The sequence below is a fragment of the Aulonocara stuartgranti genome, assembly GCF_965226115.1.
Source record: "Aulonocara stuartgranti genome assembly, chromosome: 20".
Classification (NCBI taxonomy): domain Eukaryota; kingdom Metazoa; phylum Chordata; class Actinopteri; order Cichliformes; family Cichlidae; genus Aulonocara; species Aulonocara stuartgranti.
In genome coordinates, this window is record NC_138956.1 from 37,263,102 (window position 1) to 37,286,183 (window position 23,082).

Sequence of the window (23,082 nt, forward strand, 5' to 3'; positions counted from 1 at the left end):
ATTATGTTTCCTATTTTATTTTGAAGAGATCTCGTGTTTTTATATTATGGTTTATGGTTTGAGTCCTTTGTTGTACTGTTTCTTGTTTCCCTAGGTCTGAGTTATGGTTATCATAGGTTTAGCTCTTTGGTTTTGTAATATGGCTTCCCTGTGTTCCATGTTATGTCTACTGTGACGTTTTTGTACCATGTTTCAGGTTCCTATGTTCTGTCTCCCCAGTTGCTGTTAAGTTTACATGTCTAGAGTTCAGTCAGTGTGTTTCCTGTTTTACTTTGAAGGTCCGTGTCTCATGTCAGTGTTTCTAGTTTTGCTTCCCTTGTCTCGTCCAGCCTGATTACTCCCAGCTGTGCTCTCCTTCTGTGTCTCGTTCCCTCGTTATCCCTTTGTGTATTTGAGCTCTGTGTTTCTCTTTGTCAGTGTTGTAGTCTCCCTCATGGCTGTGTTTCCTTGCGTTTCAGTTTAGTTTTCCACGCCATTCTGCAATAAAGCAGCTTTTTGAGTTTCATTTCGTTGTCGTGAGTTTTGCGTTTGGGTCTTTCTCCTGCCTGTACACAGCCGAAACATGACACTGATGGTGTATTTATGTCACACCTATTTTTCCATCACAGCTGCAGGGAGACAGAAAGCATTTTGAGGTTTATTAAAATGATCAGATGATGATTTGAAGCATGAATGACTCACTTTCAGGTCAACATTTCAGTTCCTTTAAATTTTATTGAATTTATTTTCCTGTTTATTGTGATATGAAATCATATTTATCAACAGAATCCAGCAGTGATGTCATCGAGGCTTGACATCCTGCTGGAAGTGACATCAGCAGTGAGGCTGTGACATCATCATGTCAGACGTGTCAGGACACGAAGGAGCAGTTATGGACCTCTGACACAAACAAACCCTCTCTGTGAGTCACATCCTGAGTCGTTGACAAAATCTCCTCCTGTAAAGAATCAAAACAAAGAAATAAAATCAGAGGTCTGTGCTGTAAATGTTTTCTTCTTCTCTAATGTAAAAAGAACAAACACAGTTCTTATAAAGACCTAAGATCACATGACTTCAGTCAATATAAAAACCAAACACATTTCATCAACAGGCCCACTTTCAGTTTGTACCATTAAAGTTTATCTCCATACAATCTTGATCTCCTCCAGAGTTGTTTGGTTGTTCTTTGGCCCAGTTTGTGAAGTCAAACTGGGAACCATCACTCCACTTCCACACAGTTTCCTGGAAGAATAAAGTTCAGTTTGTTCTGATGTACTTTGATGCATCTATGCTGAGAGTGCAGACATGAGACCTCTTACACCACTCGAACACAACGAAGGTTCATTTTGTTTGTGCAGGTAAAAAATGAAAAGAAAAGTCAAGTCAACAGCAACATCTGTCTCCAGGAACAAAGTCCTGATTAATCAGTCTGTCACATGTTGACCTTTGAATCAAACTGATGAATATGAAGAGAAACATATGAAATATCAGAAACAGCTGCAGCTCATCCTCTTTATCTGTGAAACACTTACATTCTCTCTGTCGTTGCCTCCAACCCAAGCTGGTGTATACGACCCTGCTGCTGTGCGAGTGAGCTCTCTGATGAAGGTGTACTCAGCTGTGCTGTGGAATGAGGCCAGATGTCCACCGAGTGTCTGACAGGAACTCTGAGGAGGAAGATGAGGTGCACAGAAGATGAAAAGTGTGAGAATGCATTTAAAATCAGTCAAAGACAGAAAGTCTTTATATCATCAGTGATGCAGCGACAGCTGCTGTTATTTCCTGATGTACCTCAGCATCAGTCCAGGTCTTCATGCTGCTGTTAAAGAGGAAACAGCGACCTCCAAACCAAGTCCAACCAGATGGGCAGGAAGGAGCTGCAGCATGAACGCAAAGTTAAAAGGTCGGTGAACAGATTAATGGTTCCTCAAAAGAAAGTAATTTCTCCCCATAAACTTCAGAACAGAAGATGAAGAATTTCATAACAGACATCTGTTTCATTATTTTTCATGTGTTCCTAATAAACTGTCAGTTGAGTACACGCCAAAGCAAAGCAGTCGATCATCTCATGTTAGAAGAAGCTGAGCTTGAACAATGACTTTCATATTAACGGCTGGTTAATTATGTAACTGACTAACTACATCAGTACGACACTGCCTGGGTCTTTCTAAGGCCTCAGGTTTGTACAGCTTGTTGTACTTGTTAGGCGTCCCATCACACTTCTCTGCAGTTCTGATAGTTGGGTAACTTCCCTCCTTTCTGCCTCTAGTTTTCGTCTCCACTGAGGCTTCTGTTCTTGTGTTCATCTGATATTCAAGGATCCCTGTTGCTGTGTAGATCAGCTGGCTGTTTGCAGTGATGGTCACAGAAGGAATTTTATTAGTGTGCGCTCAAATATAGGACTTTGTAGGAATGCTTCAGTGTTTTCACATTTAATTAGCAAATACAAGCACATTTTTGCTTTTCACACCGCAGAGTGAAGGCAAAGGACCAACAAGCGCTCAGCATCTCTGGGAACTCCTTCAAGACTGTTGGAAAACCATTTCAGGAGACGACCTCATGGAGCTCATGGAGACAAGGCCAAGAGTGTGCAAAGCAGAAATCAAAGCAAAGGGTGGCTGTTACCAAGAATCTAAAATATAAAACATATTTTGAGTTATAATTCTACATGTTCATTCATAGTTTTGATCCCTTCAGTGAGAATCTACAATGTAAATAGTCATGAAAATAAAAAAATAAATGAATAAGGTGTGTCCTGACTATGTTGATAAATCTTTCATGCTGAAATGAGCAAATGTAACAAGTTTTACATATTTTTATGTTTTTGTAAAATATATACAAGTATTACAAAAACAAAAAACATTGTTGTTTCTCAAACTGTATTTTGGGAAAGACATTCAAATTCATGTGTATTTTCAATTAAATACGCATAAATTTTCTAATTAAATATATTTTTAAATCATCCAAGCAGAAGGCTTGGATGATTTGACATGATATAACCTGTGTCTTTGTGCTTATCTAGTCTCTTTTTTCTGACTACCTAATTTTAATATTGTGTTGATCGGAGCTCCTGTCATTTTCTGTTTTGCATTTAACCTTTTTCTTTTAATTCTGTCTAGGGCTGTGTGATATGACCAAAATCTCATATCCCGATATAAAACATCTATCGTCCGATAACGATATAAATCACATAAATGTAACATTTTCTGTAAATTCTGTGAATCTCGGGCAGCTCGACTTGCCTGAAGTGTTTCCAGCTGGGCGTCGTGTAACTGGAGTCGAGTGTTTTAACCGATGCATGAAACGATAGATTTTTAGACACAAGTTGTAACGGCGCCGTTTTCTTTGTATTTATTACACGGCGTGCTGCGGGGAGAAGCCTGTTCTAACGTTTGAGTCTAAGGTTTATTTTTTAGCACCTGGCGGCTCTTTTTTAATTCTCATCCGTAAATAATCTGCATCTTTCACGTGATTCAGTTTATTTTGAAAAGTCTCAACAGGATCTTGAGCTTTATTGTGAAAGGTTTATGTGGAACAAGCGGACACACGGTGCTGTTACCGTCGTTGTTGCTAATGACAACGCATAAAAACAGGCGCTTGTCCGTCTGTAGTGTGGTGATATTAAATATAAGAGAAAGAGAGAACTTTAAGAAATGAATATAGCCACTACAGTGACCATCAAACCATGAACAAATATTGCCGTAAACCGTAACCAGGAAACAAACGACAGCGTAAAATGAAACGATCGACGTTTTTACATCGTCATCCGATATATATCGTTATATCGAACAGCCCTAATTCTGTCTGTTTGATTTTTACTTGTATGTGTCTTTAATTTGGTCGGAGGACTTTATAAACTCTCCCTTTTAATGTACTTTTATTGCAAAATGTGTTCATCTCTCAACTTCAGATTGTTATTAAAGAACTGTTACACTGATTTACTGCACCATCTTGTGGTATAAAGCGGTATCTCTGCCTTATCTTCAGTTGGTAAACACAACAGATGTTCTGTTCTCCACATTCTGTCGATGTTCAGGAAACATCAGCGAATAAAACAGAGACGTTTTTTATTTACGATGTCATTTTCATTAGCTTACTTGATAAGCTTATGAAAAAAAATTCAAATTCAAAATTTATTTGTATGGCACATTTAAGAACAACAGAGTTGACCAAAGTGCTTCACAATCAGTTAAAAACAAGAAAAAACTGTAGAGAAACAAATATACACATATGTGTGTGTGTGTGTGTGTGTGTGTGTGTGTGTGTGTGTGTGTGTGTGTGTGTGTGTGTGTGTGTGTATATTCTTATATTTTGATTTGATCTGTATTATGGTTTTACTGGAAAGCACTTTGGTCTTTAAATGTGGTATACAAATAAATTTGATATGTTATGATATGAATTGTTGACAATGTAACAATGAAAGACTATTCGCCTCACAAATATAAACCTTACATCACTCTAATTCATTGCTCACCAGTCTAAACAAAACATTCTTCGAGATTCTGGTTTGACTTTCAGAGCTCTTAGTGGACGATCAGTGAGCCTTTACAGCCATCAGCAGGTCCCTGAGGTCATGTGATCAAGAGCTACTTATTGAACATGACAGGAGGTTGAAAACTAAAGGAGACCGAGTTTTGACCACAGTGGTTCCCAGACTCTGAAACTCTCTCCCTCTGAGCCTGAGATCTCAGTCGTGTCTTTCAAGAACCAATAAAAACTCAGTATTTAGGCATGTGTTTGGATAACTCTTTTTTATGCTCTGTTATTTTTTGGTGAAGCACTTTTGATCTCTGTCTTGAAAGGTGTTTTATAAATAAACTTTTACTTACTTACTAAAGACGTTAGTAACAACAACTGAACAAAGTTTAAGCCACATGAATAATAAAATGTGGGATGAAGCTCAGTTCACATGAATTAGCCAATCCATGGTGCCCAGTCTTCCAAAAGTCCATACAGAGTCAGGCCTGTCATGTGTGAGAGCCTGGACCCTCTTCACTTTGTGTATAGAGGTTTTCCATGTGACATCATCACAGGGAGTCATATGATTGGTGAGATTTTCTCTGTTTTGTTTCTATTATTCTAAGGTCTCTACTTTTTTTATACAAAGCAACTTGAGGCAATCTGTTATTTGGATTTGGTGCTGTATAAATAAAACTGAATTGCAGCACTTTTAAAACTCAGAGGACTTTTCACACATCAAAGGAAAAACATCAGCTGGTGCAGTATTTTTTAAAGCAGGTCTAACACTGCAGCATTTAGGAGAAAACAGACTAATAGATTTTTACATTTTGTTTTGGAGTATCTATATATTGTGATCAGCATCACTGATTTCTTCATTAAATTACATTTTTCCATAATTAAGTTCTATAAAAATCACAGGATTCTGTTTTTTAAGACTTTCATAAACATCATTTCAATTTGTTCACTCAGGATCTGTAAAAATAAGCTGACAAGATATTCATGTCAGATTATTGAGTCTTTTTCAGCAATGACCTTTTTATGCGCACAGGAATGAATGCAGTCTAAAGGTTTCAGGTTCTTACCCTGACAAGTGTAAAACACCTCCAGGTACTTGTAGGTGCCACCACAGGGGTCTCCAAACCCTGTGTTTGATGCTCCAACAGTACAGTTGTTCTGCCTGTTACACCTGTGAATGCAGGTCAAAGGTGAGTCAGCAGAGGACTGAAGTACGTCGTGTCATCTGAGAGAAGATGGAAAGAGAGTCAGCATCTCTACCTGTTAGTTACATATTCTGCACTACTGGGACTCGAACAGAGAACATTTTTGACGTGATCAGGATTTCCATCAGGGCACGTGGTGTTGTCACGGCGACCATAATTCGCCCAGGAGACGACTATAACCTGTCCTTCACCTGAGGAAGAGTTCATGAACTGTAACCATGTTTGTAGTTCTATCAAATGAATCCACTAAAGTTACAATAAATGAGAAAAATAAATCTGACCACACTGAAGGTTCGCCTGAGATCCTTCACATGTTACATTGTGGACTGACAAAGAAACGCATCACATTAGAAACTGTAATGATTCATGTACAGATGTGATTGATTGTTAGCTGATAATCACAGATGTAACAGACTCTCTGGGACGCAGGTGTAGGTGGTGTCCAGGTAGGTGCAGACGCCGGGATCAGAAGCACTGATGATGTTCATATTTATGTCACACACTTTTCTTCCATCACAGCTGCAGGGACACAGAAAGCAGCTCGTTTTCAGCTTTGTTAAAGTGTTTCAGAGCTGCTGCTGTTTTTATTCAAACAGTCATTTGTTATTGAAGATCTTAAACTACCTGTTCTTGATGTGCTGAGTGCCAGTCTGAGAGCAGGTTTGTGTATCTGCACATCTGTACACAGCTGACTGCACAGTGATCACTCCCCTCTCTGTTATACACACACAGTATCAGAGAAAAGGAGAAACGACATGTAGTAAAGCAGGTTTGATGCACTTTGTGTTTTAGACCCAGCAGCTGCAGTCACATCCATAAATGTTAGTCCGACCTCTGTACACCACCACCGTGGATTTTACATCAAACCTTCTCTGATTGGTTGATTTATTTGTCATGTTAAGAGTTCCAGTGAACATCCAAGTACAAACTAAGATGTTTTATGTGCTAAAGTTTGAATGAACTGAGGGAACAGTGTCATGGTCCGGGTGAGTACAGCTGTTTTGCCTCTGAGCTGCTGTCTCCACCTTGGGGTGGAGTTACTGTACAGTGGCGTCTCCTCAGCTGTGAGCGACTGAGCTGTCAACATTTATGGACCAGCGCTCACTTCACTCTTCGCCACAAGTTCTGCTTCACCTAGTCAGTGTTGCTTCAGACAATTAACAGGTGATTGTGCAGACTGAGACTCACTGTGTTTTGCCCATAGCTCACTATCTGGGCCCACGTCCTCATTTTAGGTTTGACAGCGTTTAGTATTGAAAGTTGAATGCTTGGACATTAATTGTGCTGCGGTTTGGGGAAGGCCTGGAAGGGGACTGGCGACGGCTCCCGGGCCGGGCAGATCCCCATGCACTAAATAGGAGTGAATCTGCCCCTCACCCGGACCTAGTACTCCCTTTGTGTCCGCCCTCCGCCCGGCAAAATTCGGTGATGTTTTCCTGGACACTTTCCCCCAGGCCTAGGCACTAAATCCACTCTCCTCCCGTTACAGCGCACTGAGACTCCCGGTGCATTTCCAGCGTCTCCCCTCTGTGCTCTCGAACAGAGTGTTTTTGTTTCCATGAAGATTTCAATTACGCTGATTCATAGTAGCAGTCAAGCCCTTGTTCCATGTTAGGTTTATATGCTTAGAAGACAACTTTAGTTCATAGTACGTTGCAAATCATATCTTGACGTTTTTGCTTTTGAGAATAAATCCTTGTTCATGTTTTCGTGGTGTTACGTGGAGTTCTGCATCTGAACCCTCCAGTCAGCTCGGCCGTGACAAACAGGCCTCACCTGGCCATGAAACTGCTGTCAGTCAACTATCTGATTCCTGCTGAGCAAAAGGAGCGACTGTGCATAACAGAGGCAGCAACACGTGCCCACGGGCCGTGAGAGTCGCCCACAGGGCATGCTCTGAAAATACTGCAGGTTACCATGGAAATAAAAACTGAATTTAAATGTGTGGCTGTACTTTTTTAACCAGTAACATCTGGATTACTAGAGATTTGAATGGTAAAACTGATTTTCTGTGTATGCACTCAGACCTGTCTGAGGTCAAAGTTCAGCATCATGAAGATAAACTGCCATTTTTCTCCGCTGAGATAAGAAAGCAGGCGCAGCCCGAAGGAGGATCTAGATGCAGTTTTTACCCCGACAGAAAAACATGGCAGAAAAATGTTCTGTTTTCACAGTGAGTGGGAGGCAGAGCTCTTTTCTACAACGGCTAAAGAAATGTGAGCGTGTCTCACTTGTGGGACGACTGTGGCGACGAGAAAGTGACACAGTGGAGACACACTTCAGTGCATGTCACACAAGCCTCCGTGCTAACTACCCACCTGACACACAAGCAGAAAAAGTCTGTGAGGCAGCTTTGAGCAAACGTGAGTTTTTTGAGGGGCAAGAAAACCAACCATGGAGCTGTTATTGAACAATCTGTAACCTCAACATATCAAAAACCAAGGAACCAACTGTGGACTTCAGAAAAGCTCCCAACATGTCTGATGCCACAAACATTAAGGTGGAATATGTGCAACCCTATAAATATCTCGAGACGATTGTTGATTCAAGACTGTCTCCGTGTTTGTTTTACTTAAGGAAGCTGCCTTAGACTGTTTCTCTAACAGCATTAGAGAAACAGCTTTGTCCAGGCTGCTGCTGTTTATTGACTAATCTGTAGCAACTTGCACACGTTTATCTCTTTTTAGGTATTAATGTTTTAAACACTTTATTATTTAGTAAATGTAATTTTATTAACTCTCAGCTGGCCTGGTAACGCTTTGGTGTCCCCCAGACAAGCTAAAGGAGCTGGCTGGGGAGGAGGAGGTCTGGGCTTCTCTGCTTAGGCTGCTGGTTTTTGGAGACTATTTTCCATCTTACCACAGCTCAGGCGTTGAACACTGAGGCTGCTAAAGGTGATCACTCTTCCTCTGGATATGGCCGTCACAGCAGGAGGAACGGGAAGTTGTGCTCTGATAAAGCCTGAAATCAAAATATTAAAAAACGTAATATGAGGGTAAAGCAATGGAGGGAAATGTAAAAGTAACACAGAGAAGGCCGGCCGTCTTTTTTTCTCAAAAGGTTTGATGATGTAGTGAAAAGGCTATTTGGTTAGCTAACGTAGCTGTTTAACTGCTAACAGGCAGGAACACGCTGTGTGCATTTTTTTAAGTGATTAAAGTCAGTAAAAGATTACAGAAACACAGAAACTGCATTGAGCTGTAAGTTTATTCAAATATGGTCTCTAAGCAGATTCTTACTCTGGATGGCATTACCTCGGCCTCCAGTAACGCTGTGAGGAACCTTGGAGTCATTTTTGACCAGGACACGTCCTTCAACGCACATATTGTTAGGATGCCTGGGTCGTTGACCCGGGGTTTTTGAGTTTATTATATTATTTAGAATTTCTAGTCTTTGGTTTCTTTGAGTTCTGTCTTATGGTTTATGTCTGTCTTCTCTAGTTGCTCTGTCTCCCCTGTCAGCTGTATCCCCTTGTCTAGTTGGCGTCTCTGTGTATCCTTAGATGCTATATCCCCGTGTCCAGTGTGTCTGCCCTGGTCCCACGTCTCTGTTCCCTCTGTTGCAGTGCCTGCGAGTCTGTGTCTTTAGTTCAGACTGTGTCATGTTTCCTGTTTTATTTTGAAGGTCCTTGTCTGAGGTTAATGTATCTGGTTTCGCTTCCCCTGGTCTCGTTAGGCCTGATTTGCCCCAGCTGTGTTTCCCTCCTGTTACCCATTCCCTGATTGCTCCCTCTGTGTATTTAAGCCTTGTGTTTCTCTGTCTGTGTCGTGATCTACTGTTTTTCTAGCTGTGTGTTCTGTCAGTCCTCTGGTGTAAGTTTATTTTGATTTTCCCCCCCCCCCGTTATGTTATATTTGAGTTTAACATTAAAGCTGTTTTGAGTTCACATCTGTCTCCGGAGTCTGCACCTTGGGTCCTATTCCTGTCTGCACACAGCCGCTCATAACACATATTAAACAAATATGTAAGACTGCTTTCTTCCATTTGTGCAACATCTCTAAAGTTAGAAATATCCTGTCTCAGAGTGACGCTGACAAACTAGTTCATGCATTTATTACTTCCAGGCTGGACGACTGTAATTCATTATTATCAGGAAGTCCTAAAAACTCCCTGAAAAGCCTTCAGCTGATCCAAAATGCTGCAGCAAGAGTCCTGACAGGGACTAGAAAGAGAGAGCAGATTTCTCCTGTTTTGGCTTCCTGTTAAATCCAGAATTCAAAATCCTGCTCCTCACATACAAGGTCTTAAATAATCAGGCCCCATCTTATCTTAATGACCTTGTAGTACCATATCACCCTATTAGAGCACTTCGCTCTCGCTCTGCAGGCCTACTTGTTGTTCCTAGAGTATTTAAAAGTAGAATGGGAGGCAGAGCCTTCAGTTTTCAGGCCCCTCTTCTGTGGAACCAGCTTCCAGTTTGGATTCAGGACACAGACACTATCTCTACTTTCAAGATCAGGCTTCAAACTTTCCTTTTTGCTAAAGCACATTCACTAAACATTGAACGTTGGATAGATGTTAAGATCTTCTCAATATTTGGTCTGCCGGTCCATCATCTGAACTTAATCTACAATTTGGACGTCCAACCATGACCCAACCTGGACGTCAATATGACGTTTAACATTTGAACTTTGGACTTGGTAATTTTTTTGGACATCATGTGCACGTCTATGACAGGAGCAGGGAATTTACATGATTAAAAGATGTAATATATATATTTTTATTTACAAATAACATTGCTGTTATCAACATGATACACGTGAATATAAATATTTTTTTATTTTAAACTTAAACTTTGAAATAAAAACATTCTTATGTGTTAACCTGTTGATTTATTGAGAACATGTGGGGTTTTTATTTGTTATGTTACATTTTCCAGTTTTCATTTAACTGGTTCTGATTTAGTGCTCACAATGCATTTGGTCCATTATAGTAGTGATGTGACGTTATGTATCGAGGCTTCGAAGCTTGTGTCGAGTAATTGAGGGAGCGTTTCCGCGATGCGCGTATCGAGGCTTGCTTCATTTATGGGAGGAGCTGAAAATGATGACGTCCGAAGCCTCGCTGCCCGGCTGTACCACGTGACTGGTTCATGAAGTGGTTTGAACTTTGCCGCGAGCTATGACAGCGATATAAACCCTCAGTCTTCATTCAAAATGTGGGTGTTTGATGGAGAGTTGCGGTTAGTGAGAGTTTGGAGACAGTTTGGAGGTTTATGAGAGTGAGGAGAGAAAGTCAGGAGAGAATGGAGCCAGCTAAGAAGAGGAGGATGTCCTCCCCTGTGTGGGAACATTTTGATCTTATTCCTCCCAACAAGGTATGTAAATTTCTACAGAAGATGTATTTTCATAACACTGATGGTGCAATAAAACCTATGTTAAGCTGTCTGTACTTTTGTACAAGGTGAAGTGTTTGCTATGTGCCAGGGAGCTGGGATATAACAACAACACCTCATCCATGCTTAGGCACTACAGAGCTTTGCATGAGAATAAGGGGAACACCGATTGTGGAGCAAGACCAGGTGAGCCATCAAATGCAATGATAATATAGCATGCTGTAATGTTACTAAATGATATAACAATATTATACAACTGTAATAAGTTACGTGAGTGATATTTATATTTGTGCTTTGTTCTCCTGAGGAAAGACAAAGACAATCTCCAATAGATGAAGACCTGGTCAGCATGGTGATTGAGGACTCCCAGCCATTTAGCATTGTGGAGGACAAAGGATTTAAAAGATTTGTTAAATCATTAAATCCCAGCTATGTTCTCCCCACTAAAAAGGCCATAAAAGCAGTGAAAATGTAGTTTTTACAGAATAAAATGTGAACAGGCAGGACTGAGGCTCAAAGCCTCAGTGTGTAGCTGTCCATACCTCAACGTTACAAAAGCACAACCACTGTCCACACCCCAACCACACCTCACCTCACAGTAAATGATCATTTCCATTTTAAGCATTTCCAAATGATCATTTTCCATACTGCCAGTATAAATATACACAGTATACTGCCATCACTACAATATACATGTTTTACACACTCCTTTTGTTGTTGACATTTACAGGCTGTGTGCAAAAGGCCACACTCTTCAAATTCATGCCAGCTATTATTTTTACGTCCAGTAGGTGTCCTGCTAGAGCAAATGAAGCTTCAAGAAGCTTTGCGCTGGGGTGAACCAATTGGATGAAAAGCTTCAGTGCTTCATGAAGCTTCATCTGCCCATCACTACATTATAGGTCATGGATTTGCTGTGTGGCAGGCAGCATGTTGGACCAAAAAGCAGGACTCATAAGCAAAAGGGTTAACTAAAAGAGGCAGCTTTACTCTAGTGGCAAATAACTCACTTCAAATACAAACCTTAACTAGAAAAGAGAAAAGAAACCAGGAACTGTGACTAGAAAATGGCTGGAAACACAGAGGGTGTAAGACAACAACAGACAGAGGAAAACACAGGGCTTAAATACACCAGGGAGTAACGAGGGAATGGAAAGAAGGAGGGAAGCACAGCCGGGACTAATCTGAAATAAAGAGATAAAGGAAGCAAAGCAGAACACACTGACATAGGACACAGACTGTCAAAGTAAAACAGGAAGTACGAGGCATCCACAAAGACGCAGACTAGACAGAGACGTGGAAACACGACAGACTCTGGAACAGAGACAACAAGAAACACAGAAACAAAAGTACCAAGATGTGGGACACAGGGAAGAGAGAAAAATAAGACTACACATACAACACACGGAGAACAGAATTAAACGTTCATCAAGAACATGGAGGAGGCACAGAAACAGAAGAGACACCTAGAAACCAGGAACTACAAATAATATACAAACAGGAAACCATAATTCAAAGAGTTTAACTTCAACCAAAAACACAAACACGGGGTCACCAGACTCAGTGCCGTGACAATATTAGACTCAGTGGGCTTCTGTCAAACTGTAAAAGAACCCACTTTAATCACACTCTAGATCTTGTGTTAGCATATGGCAGAGAAACTGAACATTTAACAGTTTCCTGAAAACCCTCTGCTGTCTGATCATTTCCTGATAACATTTACATTTACACAGCGGTGGAGAGTAGACTTTATCACAGTAGATGTCTTTCTGAAAGTGCTGTAACTAAGTTTAAGAATATAATCCACCCACTGTTATCATTTTCAATGCCCTGTACCAACACAGAGCAGAGCAGCTATCTGAACGCTGCTCCAACAGAGGTCGATCATCTTGTTAATAATATTACGTCTTCACTGTGTACGACTGTAGACACTGTAGCATCTCTCAAAAGAAAACCTCAAATCAGAGGAAGGACTTGACTCCTTGCTGTCGCTCAAACGTGCATCTAGATAACTCGCAAGCTGGAGAGGACATGGCTCCTCTGATATAAAAGATCACCAGCCTGGAAAAGTTGTTTTTGCTTTATAAAAACCTCTCTGGTGGAGAGAAATAAAAACTAGTGATATGTGAAGGTTGTTCAGTAGTTGCACAAGCAGAAGAAGAGCTCAGGTTCAATGATTAGCATGATGGAAGTATAAAGTTAACAGCAAGGCTGAGAAATATAAGAAGCAGTAAAGCAGCATTTACCTGAAGTGATGAGTGAACAGGTTGCTGCCAGCACTGAAAGAGACAGAAAGAAAGCTCAGTGTCAGACTGTGTGTTTGATATCAAGTTGAATTCACCTCAAAACATGAAACAGAAATGAAAAGCAAACAGGAGAAAGCTGCTGCTTTCATTCACACCTGGATTCTTTGGAAACTCTTTCTAAACAGCAGATTTCAATGACACATTTATTCTCTTCATCTTTCCAACTTTTGTCAATAAACTTATTTGTGTTGACAGTTTGACTTCAACTCTTCAAAGTAAATGATCAGCCATGAATTGCTCTCAGGACTCTGTGAAGCCTAACTGTCCTGCTGAGGTGATGCAAACATGTATTTAGGATGTTAGATGAACTGATCCAATAAAGCAGAAAGAAAAGCATGTCACAGTACAGCACAGTGGAAAGCTAGAAAAGGATTAGACTGAACATGTGCAGCTGATTTCATGTATAAATAAAGGATGATCAGTGTGTTGTACTCACACAGTGTGCTGCTGAGTCCGGAGCAGAGCATCATGTTAGGAGATCTGGATTACAGTGAAGAGCTGATGGAGGATCAAACACAGAGCTGCTGGATTTACTCTGAATAAAACTTGTAATGTATATGCAAAGTGCAAAAAAACCCAAAATGTGGATTATCTTCTATCTCAGATGTAAATGAATAAGGAAATAAAACTACTTTACATTAAAAGTTATGTAAGCCTGGATCAGCTGACCCAGTGACAGCTGGGAGAGGCTCACATCTCATATTTGTTGATTGGTTAAATCAGTTTAGCAACTGGTAAGAATTTTCTTTTTTCTTAAAACACGATACAAATTATTGCAACTTTTTTTGTAATGATTCAGATGTCGTGAAGAGCTGTTCCAAAGTTTAGGAGCTACAGTTTGAAAATGTGATCACGTCTGGATTTAAATGAAGAGCACAGAACAGTTCAAAGAGCCTGATCAGCTCAGAGAGAAAGTGACACTCCCCTGTTCATTAACAGCGTCCTAAAGAGGGAACAAAGAGGACGGAGACCAAGTGGACGACACAGACACACATGCAGCAACAGCTGTGGGTGTTCAACACACCAGTGTTTACAGTGGTTTAAATGGGGTGGCAGCAGGTGGATGTTTTAGCTGCTTGATGTTTGTAGTGATAAAACGATTATTAAAAAAGAAAAACAGGGTGCAGCATGAGTGCAGCAGGAACACATTTGTATAGAAAATTTTCACATTTGCATGGATTATCTCCACACGTCTCTCTGGTCAAAGCACGCAAAGGAGAAAGATTTGAGAAAGTGGGTGAAAATGTGTTCTGAAGCCAGTTCACGAGGAAAACAGAGTTTCAAAAACACTCACAGTATTTAGACAGAAGTGTTACTTCAACTCTGACTGCGTGAAGAACTTTTCAGGTCCGGCTGTGCAGCAGGTAGAGTGAGGATCCAAATTACAGGGCGCAGATACAAAAGGATGAACTGAAAGAGGCAGCTTTATTGCTGTGGCAAAAACACTCAAAGACACAAAAACTCAGGAGAGAACTGGAGACTCAAAAATATGGAATACAGGGAAACACAGAGGCCAACAGAACAACAAGCAGAGGACGACAGAGGACTTAAATACACCTAGGCTAAGGCGAGGATGTGAAACAAGAGGGAACACAGCTGGGACTAATTGAGGCTAACGGGACGAGGGAAGCCAAACTGTGCACACTGACACAGGACAAGAGAGCGCCAAAACAAAATAGGAAAAATACTGAAAAACATAACATGTCACTGTACACAGCTACACCTTCATGCAAAAGGTTTCTGGAGTTTCCACTTTCATCCAAGAGGCGTCTTCTTTTTTAAAGCCTGTCCTGTCTGACAGCTTTTCCCATCACAATTGTGACCTGAATGTGATCTTGTGGCAAACACATTTGCTTTTTTAAGATGAGCTCTATGAAGCTCCTCTTGTTCACGTGTTGCCTTTATGTATTTCTTCATTCATTTCACTTCCATCACTACAGTACATGTGCAATATGGAAACATGGCCTCTGTCAGGGTCCTGGGTCGGTGATGCAGTGTTTGTGTTCTGAATTATTGATAGTCTTTGCTTTTGTAACATGCACTGCCTGGCTAAACAAAAAGTCTCCACCCAAAAAAAAGGTCACACACTCTGATATTTCATTGGACCGCCTTTATCTTTGATTACTCGCTCATTCGCTGTGGCATTGTTTCGAGAAGCTTCTGCAGTGTCACAAGATTTATCTCCATCCAGTGTTGCATTAACTTTTTACCAACAACCTGAGTCTGCTGCACAAAGCCTTCTCCAGCACAGCCAAAGATTCTCAATGGGGTTTAGGTTTGGACTCAGTGGTGGCTAATCCATGTGTGACAATGATGTCTCATGCTGGAAGAACAACTCTTTCACAATTTGAGCTCGATGAATCCTAGCATTATCGTCTTGGAATATGCTCATGCCATCAGGGAAGAAAAAATCCATTGATGGGATAACCTGGTCATTCAGTATAGTCAGGTAGTCAGCTGACCTCATTCTTGGAGCACATACTATTGCTGAACCTCGACCTGACCAACTGCAGCAGTCCTAGAGCACTGCCCCCACAGGCTTGTACAGTAGGCACCAAGCATGGTGGGTGCATCACTTCACCTGCCTCTCTTCTTACCCTGATGTGCCATCATTCTGGAAGAGAGTAAATCTGGACTCAGACCACATGACCTTCTTCCAGTGCTCCAGAATCCAATCTTTATGCTCCCTCGCAAATTACATTTTTTTCTGGCCACATTCCTACCTCTAAGATGCTCTGTCCCCACTGTCCACTAGCTGTTTTCTCTGCTTGATGCATGACAATGGTTTGACCCTTTTTACACACACTATCATCTTTTCCACGACCACGAGATGTGTCTTTCAACAAGGTTGTTTAAGAAATGAGAAGCAACTCATTGCATCATTTGGGCAACTTGTTGCCAACTGAAAGATAATCACCATTCAGTATTTGTCCAATAGGAGGCTCATACCTAATTGATTAGTTACATCCAGTTGGCGAAGCAGTGTAGTTAAAAAGGTTTGAAGTTAAATCCTGCTAAATGGGACAATGGCATCACCTACTATTGCAAATGTCACCCTGCATTGACTATGAAGGGCAAAGAATTGTGAGTAATCTTCAGAGTGATGAAGGATTCCCACAGAGGTAACGAATGTAAATGTTGTGGAAAGAAATCATGTTGCTAGTCCATAACATTAATAGAAATTGACTTGGTTATTTTTGGTTAAATATCATTTGCTGTGGGTTACTTCTGTCATCCTTATGTTGGGTTAGATGTTCGTTCCATGTGAGACTTCGTTACCAGGAAAGAGACTAGCGAACTATGCCGTCTTTTCACACAGGGCTCACACTGGTTGTTCACCAAAATTAACCATTCTACTTTGTTGGTCTTTGTCATGAATGCAGGTATGTGACTGTGCACTGCTGTTAGAGTTTGATACACAGCCCTCCTCTTTGCATTTTTATAATACGTTATTGTTCCATGTGTCCTCTCAGGTTCCCTGTTTTTGTGTTCCTTTGCGGTACTCTCTGTAGTTGCCTCCCAGTTTAGACTGTCGAGGTACGGCTGTGCAGCACGCAGGATGTTGGACCCAAACGCAAAACACTCGATGGAGCAGTAAACTTGGTGTTGGCACAAGACATTGAGGAAGATAACAGTGGAGGAATTATATCCTTAAAATTATTCATAGCACTTTCAGAAAGACATTTACTGTGATGTACCTTGAAGTTCTTAAAATATTCACTCAGAGGGCTTATGAGGCGATGAGAGGAGCAAGGGAGTGGCTGGAAATGGCTCAGGTTTCAGATGAGGTGAGGTTGTGACCTTTAAGTGGGGAAGCAGGGGGCGAGAAGGTCCACAGCTCTGTGAATCCATAGAGGAGGGAGCCATCAAAGGATGAGCAGGCAGGTGAATTGTTGAGGTGAGTATCCCAGTGGATAGGAAACCACTTCTTGAGACTAGAGGATGGAAGCACACTCGGAAACACAAGGAGAAATGCTCTTACTAGCACTCATAAACTATAAATCTAAGGAACACAAACTAGGCCTGGTTTCTGCTTTGAGAGATAGATCATCTGGCAGAGACTGGATGGTCCATATACAGTGAGTGGAAAGGGCTATGGGGCGATTGCCACCCAGCTTGGTGAAAAAAGAACAACTGTTGGAGCAATTTTCAGGAAATGGAAGAGGCTAATGATGACTGTCAATGTCCCTCGGACTGGGGCCAGGCGTGGGGTTTCAATGATGCCAAGAATGGTGAAGAATCAGCCCAGAACTACACGGGAGGAGCTGGTCAATGCCATGAAGAGAGCTGGGACCATCGTTTCCAAGGCTACTATCAGTAATACACTAAGACGTCATGGTTTAAAATCTTGCATCGCATGGAAGGTTCCCCTGCTTAAGTCAGCCCATGTCCAGGCCCATGTGAAGTTTGCCAGGGACCATCTGGATGGTCCAGAGGAGTCATGGGAGAAGGTCCTGTGGTTAGATGAGACAAAAGTAGAACATTTTGGTCTTAACTCCATTCGCCATGTTTGGAGGAAGAAGCATGATGAGTATCATCCCAATAATACCATACCTACAGTGAAGCATGGGGCTGGAAGCATCAAGCTCTGGGGGTGTTTTTCTGCACAGGGGACAGGACGACTGCACTGTATTAAGGAGAGGATGAATGGGGCCATGTATTGTGACATATTGGGTAAAAACCTCCTTCCCTCAGTCAGCGCATTAAAGATGGGTCGTGGCTGGGTCTTCCAACATGACAATGACCCAAAGCACACAGCCAGCAAAACCAAGGAGTGGCTCCGTAAGAAGCATATCAAGGTTCAGGAGTAGCCTAGCCAGTCTCCAGACCTAAATCAAATAGAAAATCTTTGGAGGGAGCTGAAACTCCATGTTGCTCAGCGACAGCCCCGAAATCTGACAGATCTAGAGAAGATCTTTATGGATGAGTGGGCCAAAATCCCTCCTGCAGTGTGTGCAAACCTGGTGAAGAACTACAGGAACCGTTTGACCTCGGTAATTGTTAACAAAGGCTTCTGTACTAAATATTATTATTTTTTGACTCAAGTGATCAAATACTTATTTGACACAGTAATTCACAAATAAATTGTTCAAAAATCATACAATGTGATTTCTGGATTTTTCTTTTTAGATTCTGTCTCTCACAGTGGAAATCTAACCTATGCTGAAAACTGTAGACCCCTCCATGATTTCTAAGTAAGAGAACGCGCAAAATCACAGGGTGATCAAATACTTATTGACCTCACTGTATACTGCTGCTGATGAGACAGAGCTGATCCAGCCAGGGAGTGGAAGGGCCCCAATCTCATTATCAGGCACTCAGATTTTACACATTTTTTTATTGAAAGGTCAAATTCAAAGGTCAAGCCTCTAGGAAGTAGATCTAAATACAAGCACAAGAGACTCCAGACCACCAAATTAAAACAGGAAGTAACAGATGACAAATACACTGCATGCATATTCGACTGAGTTTAAAATAAAGAAGACTGAGTGAACAGAATACAAACAAAAGGATCTCAGAAACTCAGAAGTAAAGGAATGTAATAAAAAACAAGGAAATTGTATCAGTAAGGAGATAACAAGACCTATGGACACTAAGAAAAACAGGAAGCTAAATGCAAACACCACAGAATACAGAATCATAAGACAATCAAGAAAATAAAACTAGAACGAACAATGAATGCACTTGAAACAATTCAGGGTTCAGTATCTTGTCCAAGGTTACTTTGGCATGCAGGCTGGAGCGGCCAGGGATTGGACAACCAAATGCTCCAATTACTAGATCTCCTGCGCCACAACCCCAGCAAGAATCACAAAAACAAAACAATTTTTTTTTAAAAAACTAGGTCGAATGTATGGTAATCGACAGGGTGCGGCAGGAGGCCAGCAAGGAACACATTTGTTTGGATTTGCATGGAAAATGTCCATGTGAGAGAGAGCACGAAAAGGAGACAGTATTTTGGAGAATGAGTTAAAATGTGTAATTGAGTTGGTTACTGGGGAAAGCATCATTATTGCTTCAAAAATCTTTAGTATTATTGAGAAAGCGGTTTGCATCAACTGTGACTGTGTGAAGAAATGTTGAACTAGTCCATGAAAAACACAACATACCATTGAACATACCAGCTACAGCAACATGCAAAAGTTAAACATGTGACTGAGAATGGTTACAATCCAAGTCTAATGGTGTGATAAAGTGTTTGTCCCTTTGCTGATTTCTTGTATGTTTGTCATACTTAAATGTTTCAGATCATCAAAGAAATTTAAATATCAGACAAAGATACAAGTAAACAGAAAATGCAGTTTCTAAATGAAAGTGTTGGGGTCACTTTTTCATACCACTGTAAGTAGGTTCAGAAAAAGTGACCTTTCTGCAGACAAACTCCTCAGCTCCAAGTGTAGAAACCATCCAAAATATTCCAGTACCAGCAACTAAAATAGGTTAATGAGCTTCTGTGCCAAGGCCGAGTGGCCGGTGATACTCGGAGTTACTCGCCAAGGGGGCAAGGACTCTTTGTGGTCACACGGCAAGTGGGAGATGTTGACTAGGACAAGGGAGGAACCACACAAACAAAGCATGGAGAAAGGCTGAAACCACTTCTCTGGTGAGCATGGTGAAAGAAAGAGATGAGTTGGGTCCGGAGGTGCCAAATTCCACAATTCCCACCTCCCTCCATTTTGATAACCATCTCACACAGGCCCAGAAAGCGGATGTTGCTGCATTGCAACAACGTTTTGCAGATGTGCACCAATTTAACACACTTCTGTTCGGCGTGTTCAGAGCCCCGGTCACTTTTCAGCGTGTCATGGACTGGGTGCTGCAGCCGCACGCTGCATATACTGCTGCCTACCTGGATGATGTTATCATCTACAGTGACACGTGGGTGGAGCATGTACAAGAGGCGGCAGTGGTCCTGGGGTCCCTGTAGATCAGGTGTTCAAGGCTCGCCCCAGAGGAGAGGGAGAGGCGTTTCCACGCTTGGGAATATCTCTATTGCGGCTGTGCTGGGCAATTTCGTAGCAGCCTTAAGATCCCGCCTGCTGGGAATCTCGGAAATACTGGTGGGTGGTTCATCTTTTCCTAAGCCCTGATTTTTGCTCTCTGTAAGATTCTATCACCAACAAACCTCACATCTCCTACGTGCTTTTGTGGACATTTCTCTGACACCTCTTTAGCTTCCCATACCCACCACCACTCTGAACAACAAGGTTTTTGCAATGATCATCCACAACACTGAACCTGTACGGTTAATCCCCTCTAATTTTCGCTCTTTTGGCTCTTAACAGAGGTGGTTGCATCTTTTTCCCTCTCTTATCTTTCCTGTTTGGCTCTTTGTCTTTGTCTAGTCTCGTCTGATACTCTCTCAGTCTTTTTCTGTAAAAACTAAGGAATTATGGATTTGATCAACTGGTCTCTTAATGAAATTGACACCTTCTTATCGATGAGAAGCCTGGGCTCGAGGAAGCCCAATCATCCTGCAGAGACGTTTGCTGCTGGACATGCAACAGCTGGCAAAGTGGAGTGTCGTGTGCCTGGCAACGTTCTCAACAGAGGACATTTGAAAGACATCCAACTATTCGGAACCATGATAGGTTCCATCAGGTTTTGCCTGATCAGAATTGGCTCAAACCTGGCTTATCGAAGAATAAAGAAGCTGCTCAAAATCCCACAAGGGCTGGCCGGCACTGCAATGGGCAAGGCCATGAGTACTCAGACTTTGCTTATTGAACATAACATGGATAAGATCTTGGAGAAGCTCACGACTCTGCAACAGGGAATCGATAGATCTGGGGACCAGTGATGGACATTAGATCAGCTGGAAAATTGGATGAGCTTTGTTCGCACTAAACCAAACCCAAACAACCATTATCTTCATGCGGCTGCCCGGGGCCAGCCAGGAGATGGCTGTGTTCAGCGCCGGAAAGATGGCTGCAGGATCGTATGGGGCTGTTGTGTACCTCAGCTAACTCCATACCCGATACCACCCCTGTTGCAAGTCACATGTTGTTTTCTATGGTGTAAGACATGAAGATCCATGTGCTTTACTGTGCTGAGGTGTTTTTTTCTGTTCTCAAACTGCTCTCCTGTAGGAGCACAGTGTGGGATCCTCTCCCCTTGTGTATTACTTTCAGTGTTTTCTTACCTTCCTACCTGTTTCCGACCTGTCTTCCCAATGTGAGGTTTGTGCAATGTAAGTATGGTCAGAAGGGGGTCAAATTTTCACTGCAGGTAACATGTATATGTAACATTGCATGTGACAAATAAAGGTTTGATTGATTGATTGATTGATTGATTGATTGATTGATTGATTGATTGATTGATTGACAACCGACCACTGGGAAACTAAAACTTTCTCCACACCTACGTCCCCAGATACTGGGACAGTAGCAACAATAAGGCAGTGAACTGGAGTTTATTCTGCCATGCCCACTGTCTCAAGTTTACTTTTCCTTCAGGTCCCCGGAAGTGTCACCCCCTGCTCTACTGACCTTTTTCTCCAGGCCAAGAAATACCTAGCAACAATATAGCCCTATCTTTACCACCACATTCCCCCTATGACTGTACCATTGGTCTCCTTCCTGGCGCCATGCTCTCCACTCATACAAGCTTTGTATGAGTGGAGGGAGGGAGGCGATGGAGAAAGGTATCAAGGAGTCATTGGCGGCAGGAACCATTTGCCACTCTACCTCCCCAGTAGGGACAGAATTTTTGACAGGCAATGGAAGTCTTGTACTGCTGACCTCCGACTATAAAAAATTCCAGGGGTATCCCACCTTTGAGACTGCAGCACAAAGGCCTTGCTGTCCAGGCCTTTGTTTGAGGGCTCCAACCAAAAAGACTGCAGGAACACATTCACCTATATGTACCAAAAAATTTAACAACAGCCCTAATTGAAGCAGTACGAGCTGAACATGTGCTTGGCTCAGAGGAATATACCTTCAGCACAAGTCATTGAGTGCACCAGGCAGACTGTGAGGGGAGCAACAACAAAGAAATGACCCACCAAATCTCCAGTATGCCCCCTCGATGGCTACAATGGGGGACTTGAAGAGCTCCCTGGCAAGCTAGAGGTGAATGCTACCAGTGTGGTTAGCTGGGCCACATCGCATGCTACTGTCCAGCACCGAGTGCATAAACCCCAGCACCACAGTCAAAGTAAGGTTGGGTGGCATAAAGTAGGAACTGCCACCCACAACAAACCCTCCCAACCTCACTAAGCCACAATTGCAGGTTGGTTGGGTTGGCGTCTAGAAGCCGGATCCAGACTGTCCCTGGTTTGCACTAGTACCCTTCCCGGTATTGATGGCCCAAGTCCACAGGATTTGAAGCCCACAGATCTCCGTATCACAGCAGTCACTGGTGAACGGGCCAGAGTGGTAGGAAAAAGATCTCTCCAGATAACTGTTTCTACCTGCACTGTTGACCACAAGTTCTGTTTAGCCAACATACAAGACCCCTGCATCATTGGTCCAAACATGCTGACCAAATAGGAGGCCACAGTGGATGTACCCAGAGCTACTCTATATTTGGGCACTAAGGCTGTGGAACTTCACACCACGGAAGAAGTGTGGCAGCTTGTTCCCACCTCTAAAGCCAGTATTGGAGAGCCTGAAGTATAACCATGTTGTAAGCACAGGAGGGGTTTCCACTGACCCCTCAAAGGTGGTCGCATTGAGGAACTGGCCCATTCCTCGCAACGTTGCAGAGCTGCGGAGCTTCCTTGGCCAGGCATTGTATTACAGGCGGCTCATCAAGGACTCTGCTACCATTGCAAGCTCCC

General features: G+C 42.1%; 1 protein-coding gene across 1 annotated transcript; it reads right to left on the reverse strand.

The window, feature by feature from the left end:
- Nucleotides 1-694: 694 nt before the first annotated feature.
- On the reverse strand, nucleotides 695-14,867 carry LOC309697846 (L-rhamnose-binding lectin SML-like). The gene is made up of 13 exons (XM_082520039.1): nucleotides 14,596-14,867; nucleotides 13,738-13,799; nucleotides 13,242-13,274; nucleotides 8,520-8,621; nucleotides 6,285-6,375; nucleotides 6,076-6,179; nucleotides 5,942-5,986; nucleotides 5,716-5,851; nucleotides 5,523-5,626; nucleotides 1,771-1,856; nucleotides 1,512-1,646; nucleotides 1,110-1,221; nucleotides 695-937 (listed from the first exon to the last, which is right to left on the reverse strand). The coding sequence occupies exons 2-13, from the start codon at nucleotides 13,769-13,771 to the stop codon at nucleotides 870-872; spliced, it is 1,050 nt and encodes a 349-aa protein (XP_082376165.1). The 5' UTR covers nucleotides 13,772-13,799; nucleotides 14,596-14,867; the 3' UTR covers nucleotides 695-869.
- Nucleotides 14,868-23,082: the final 8,215 nt, after the last annotated feature.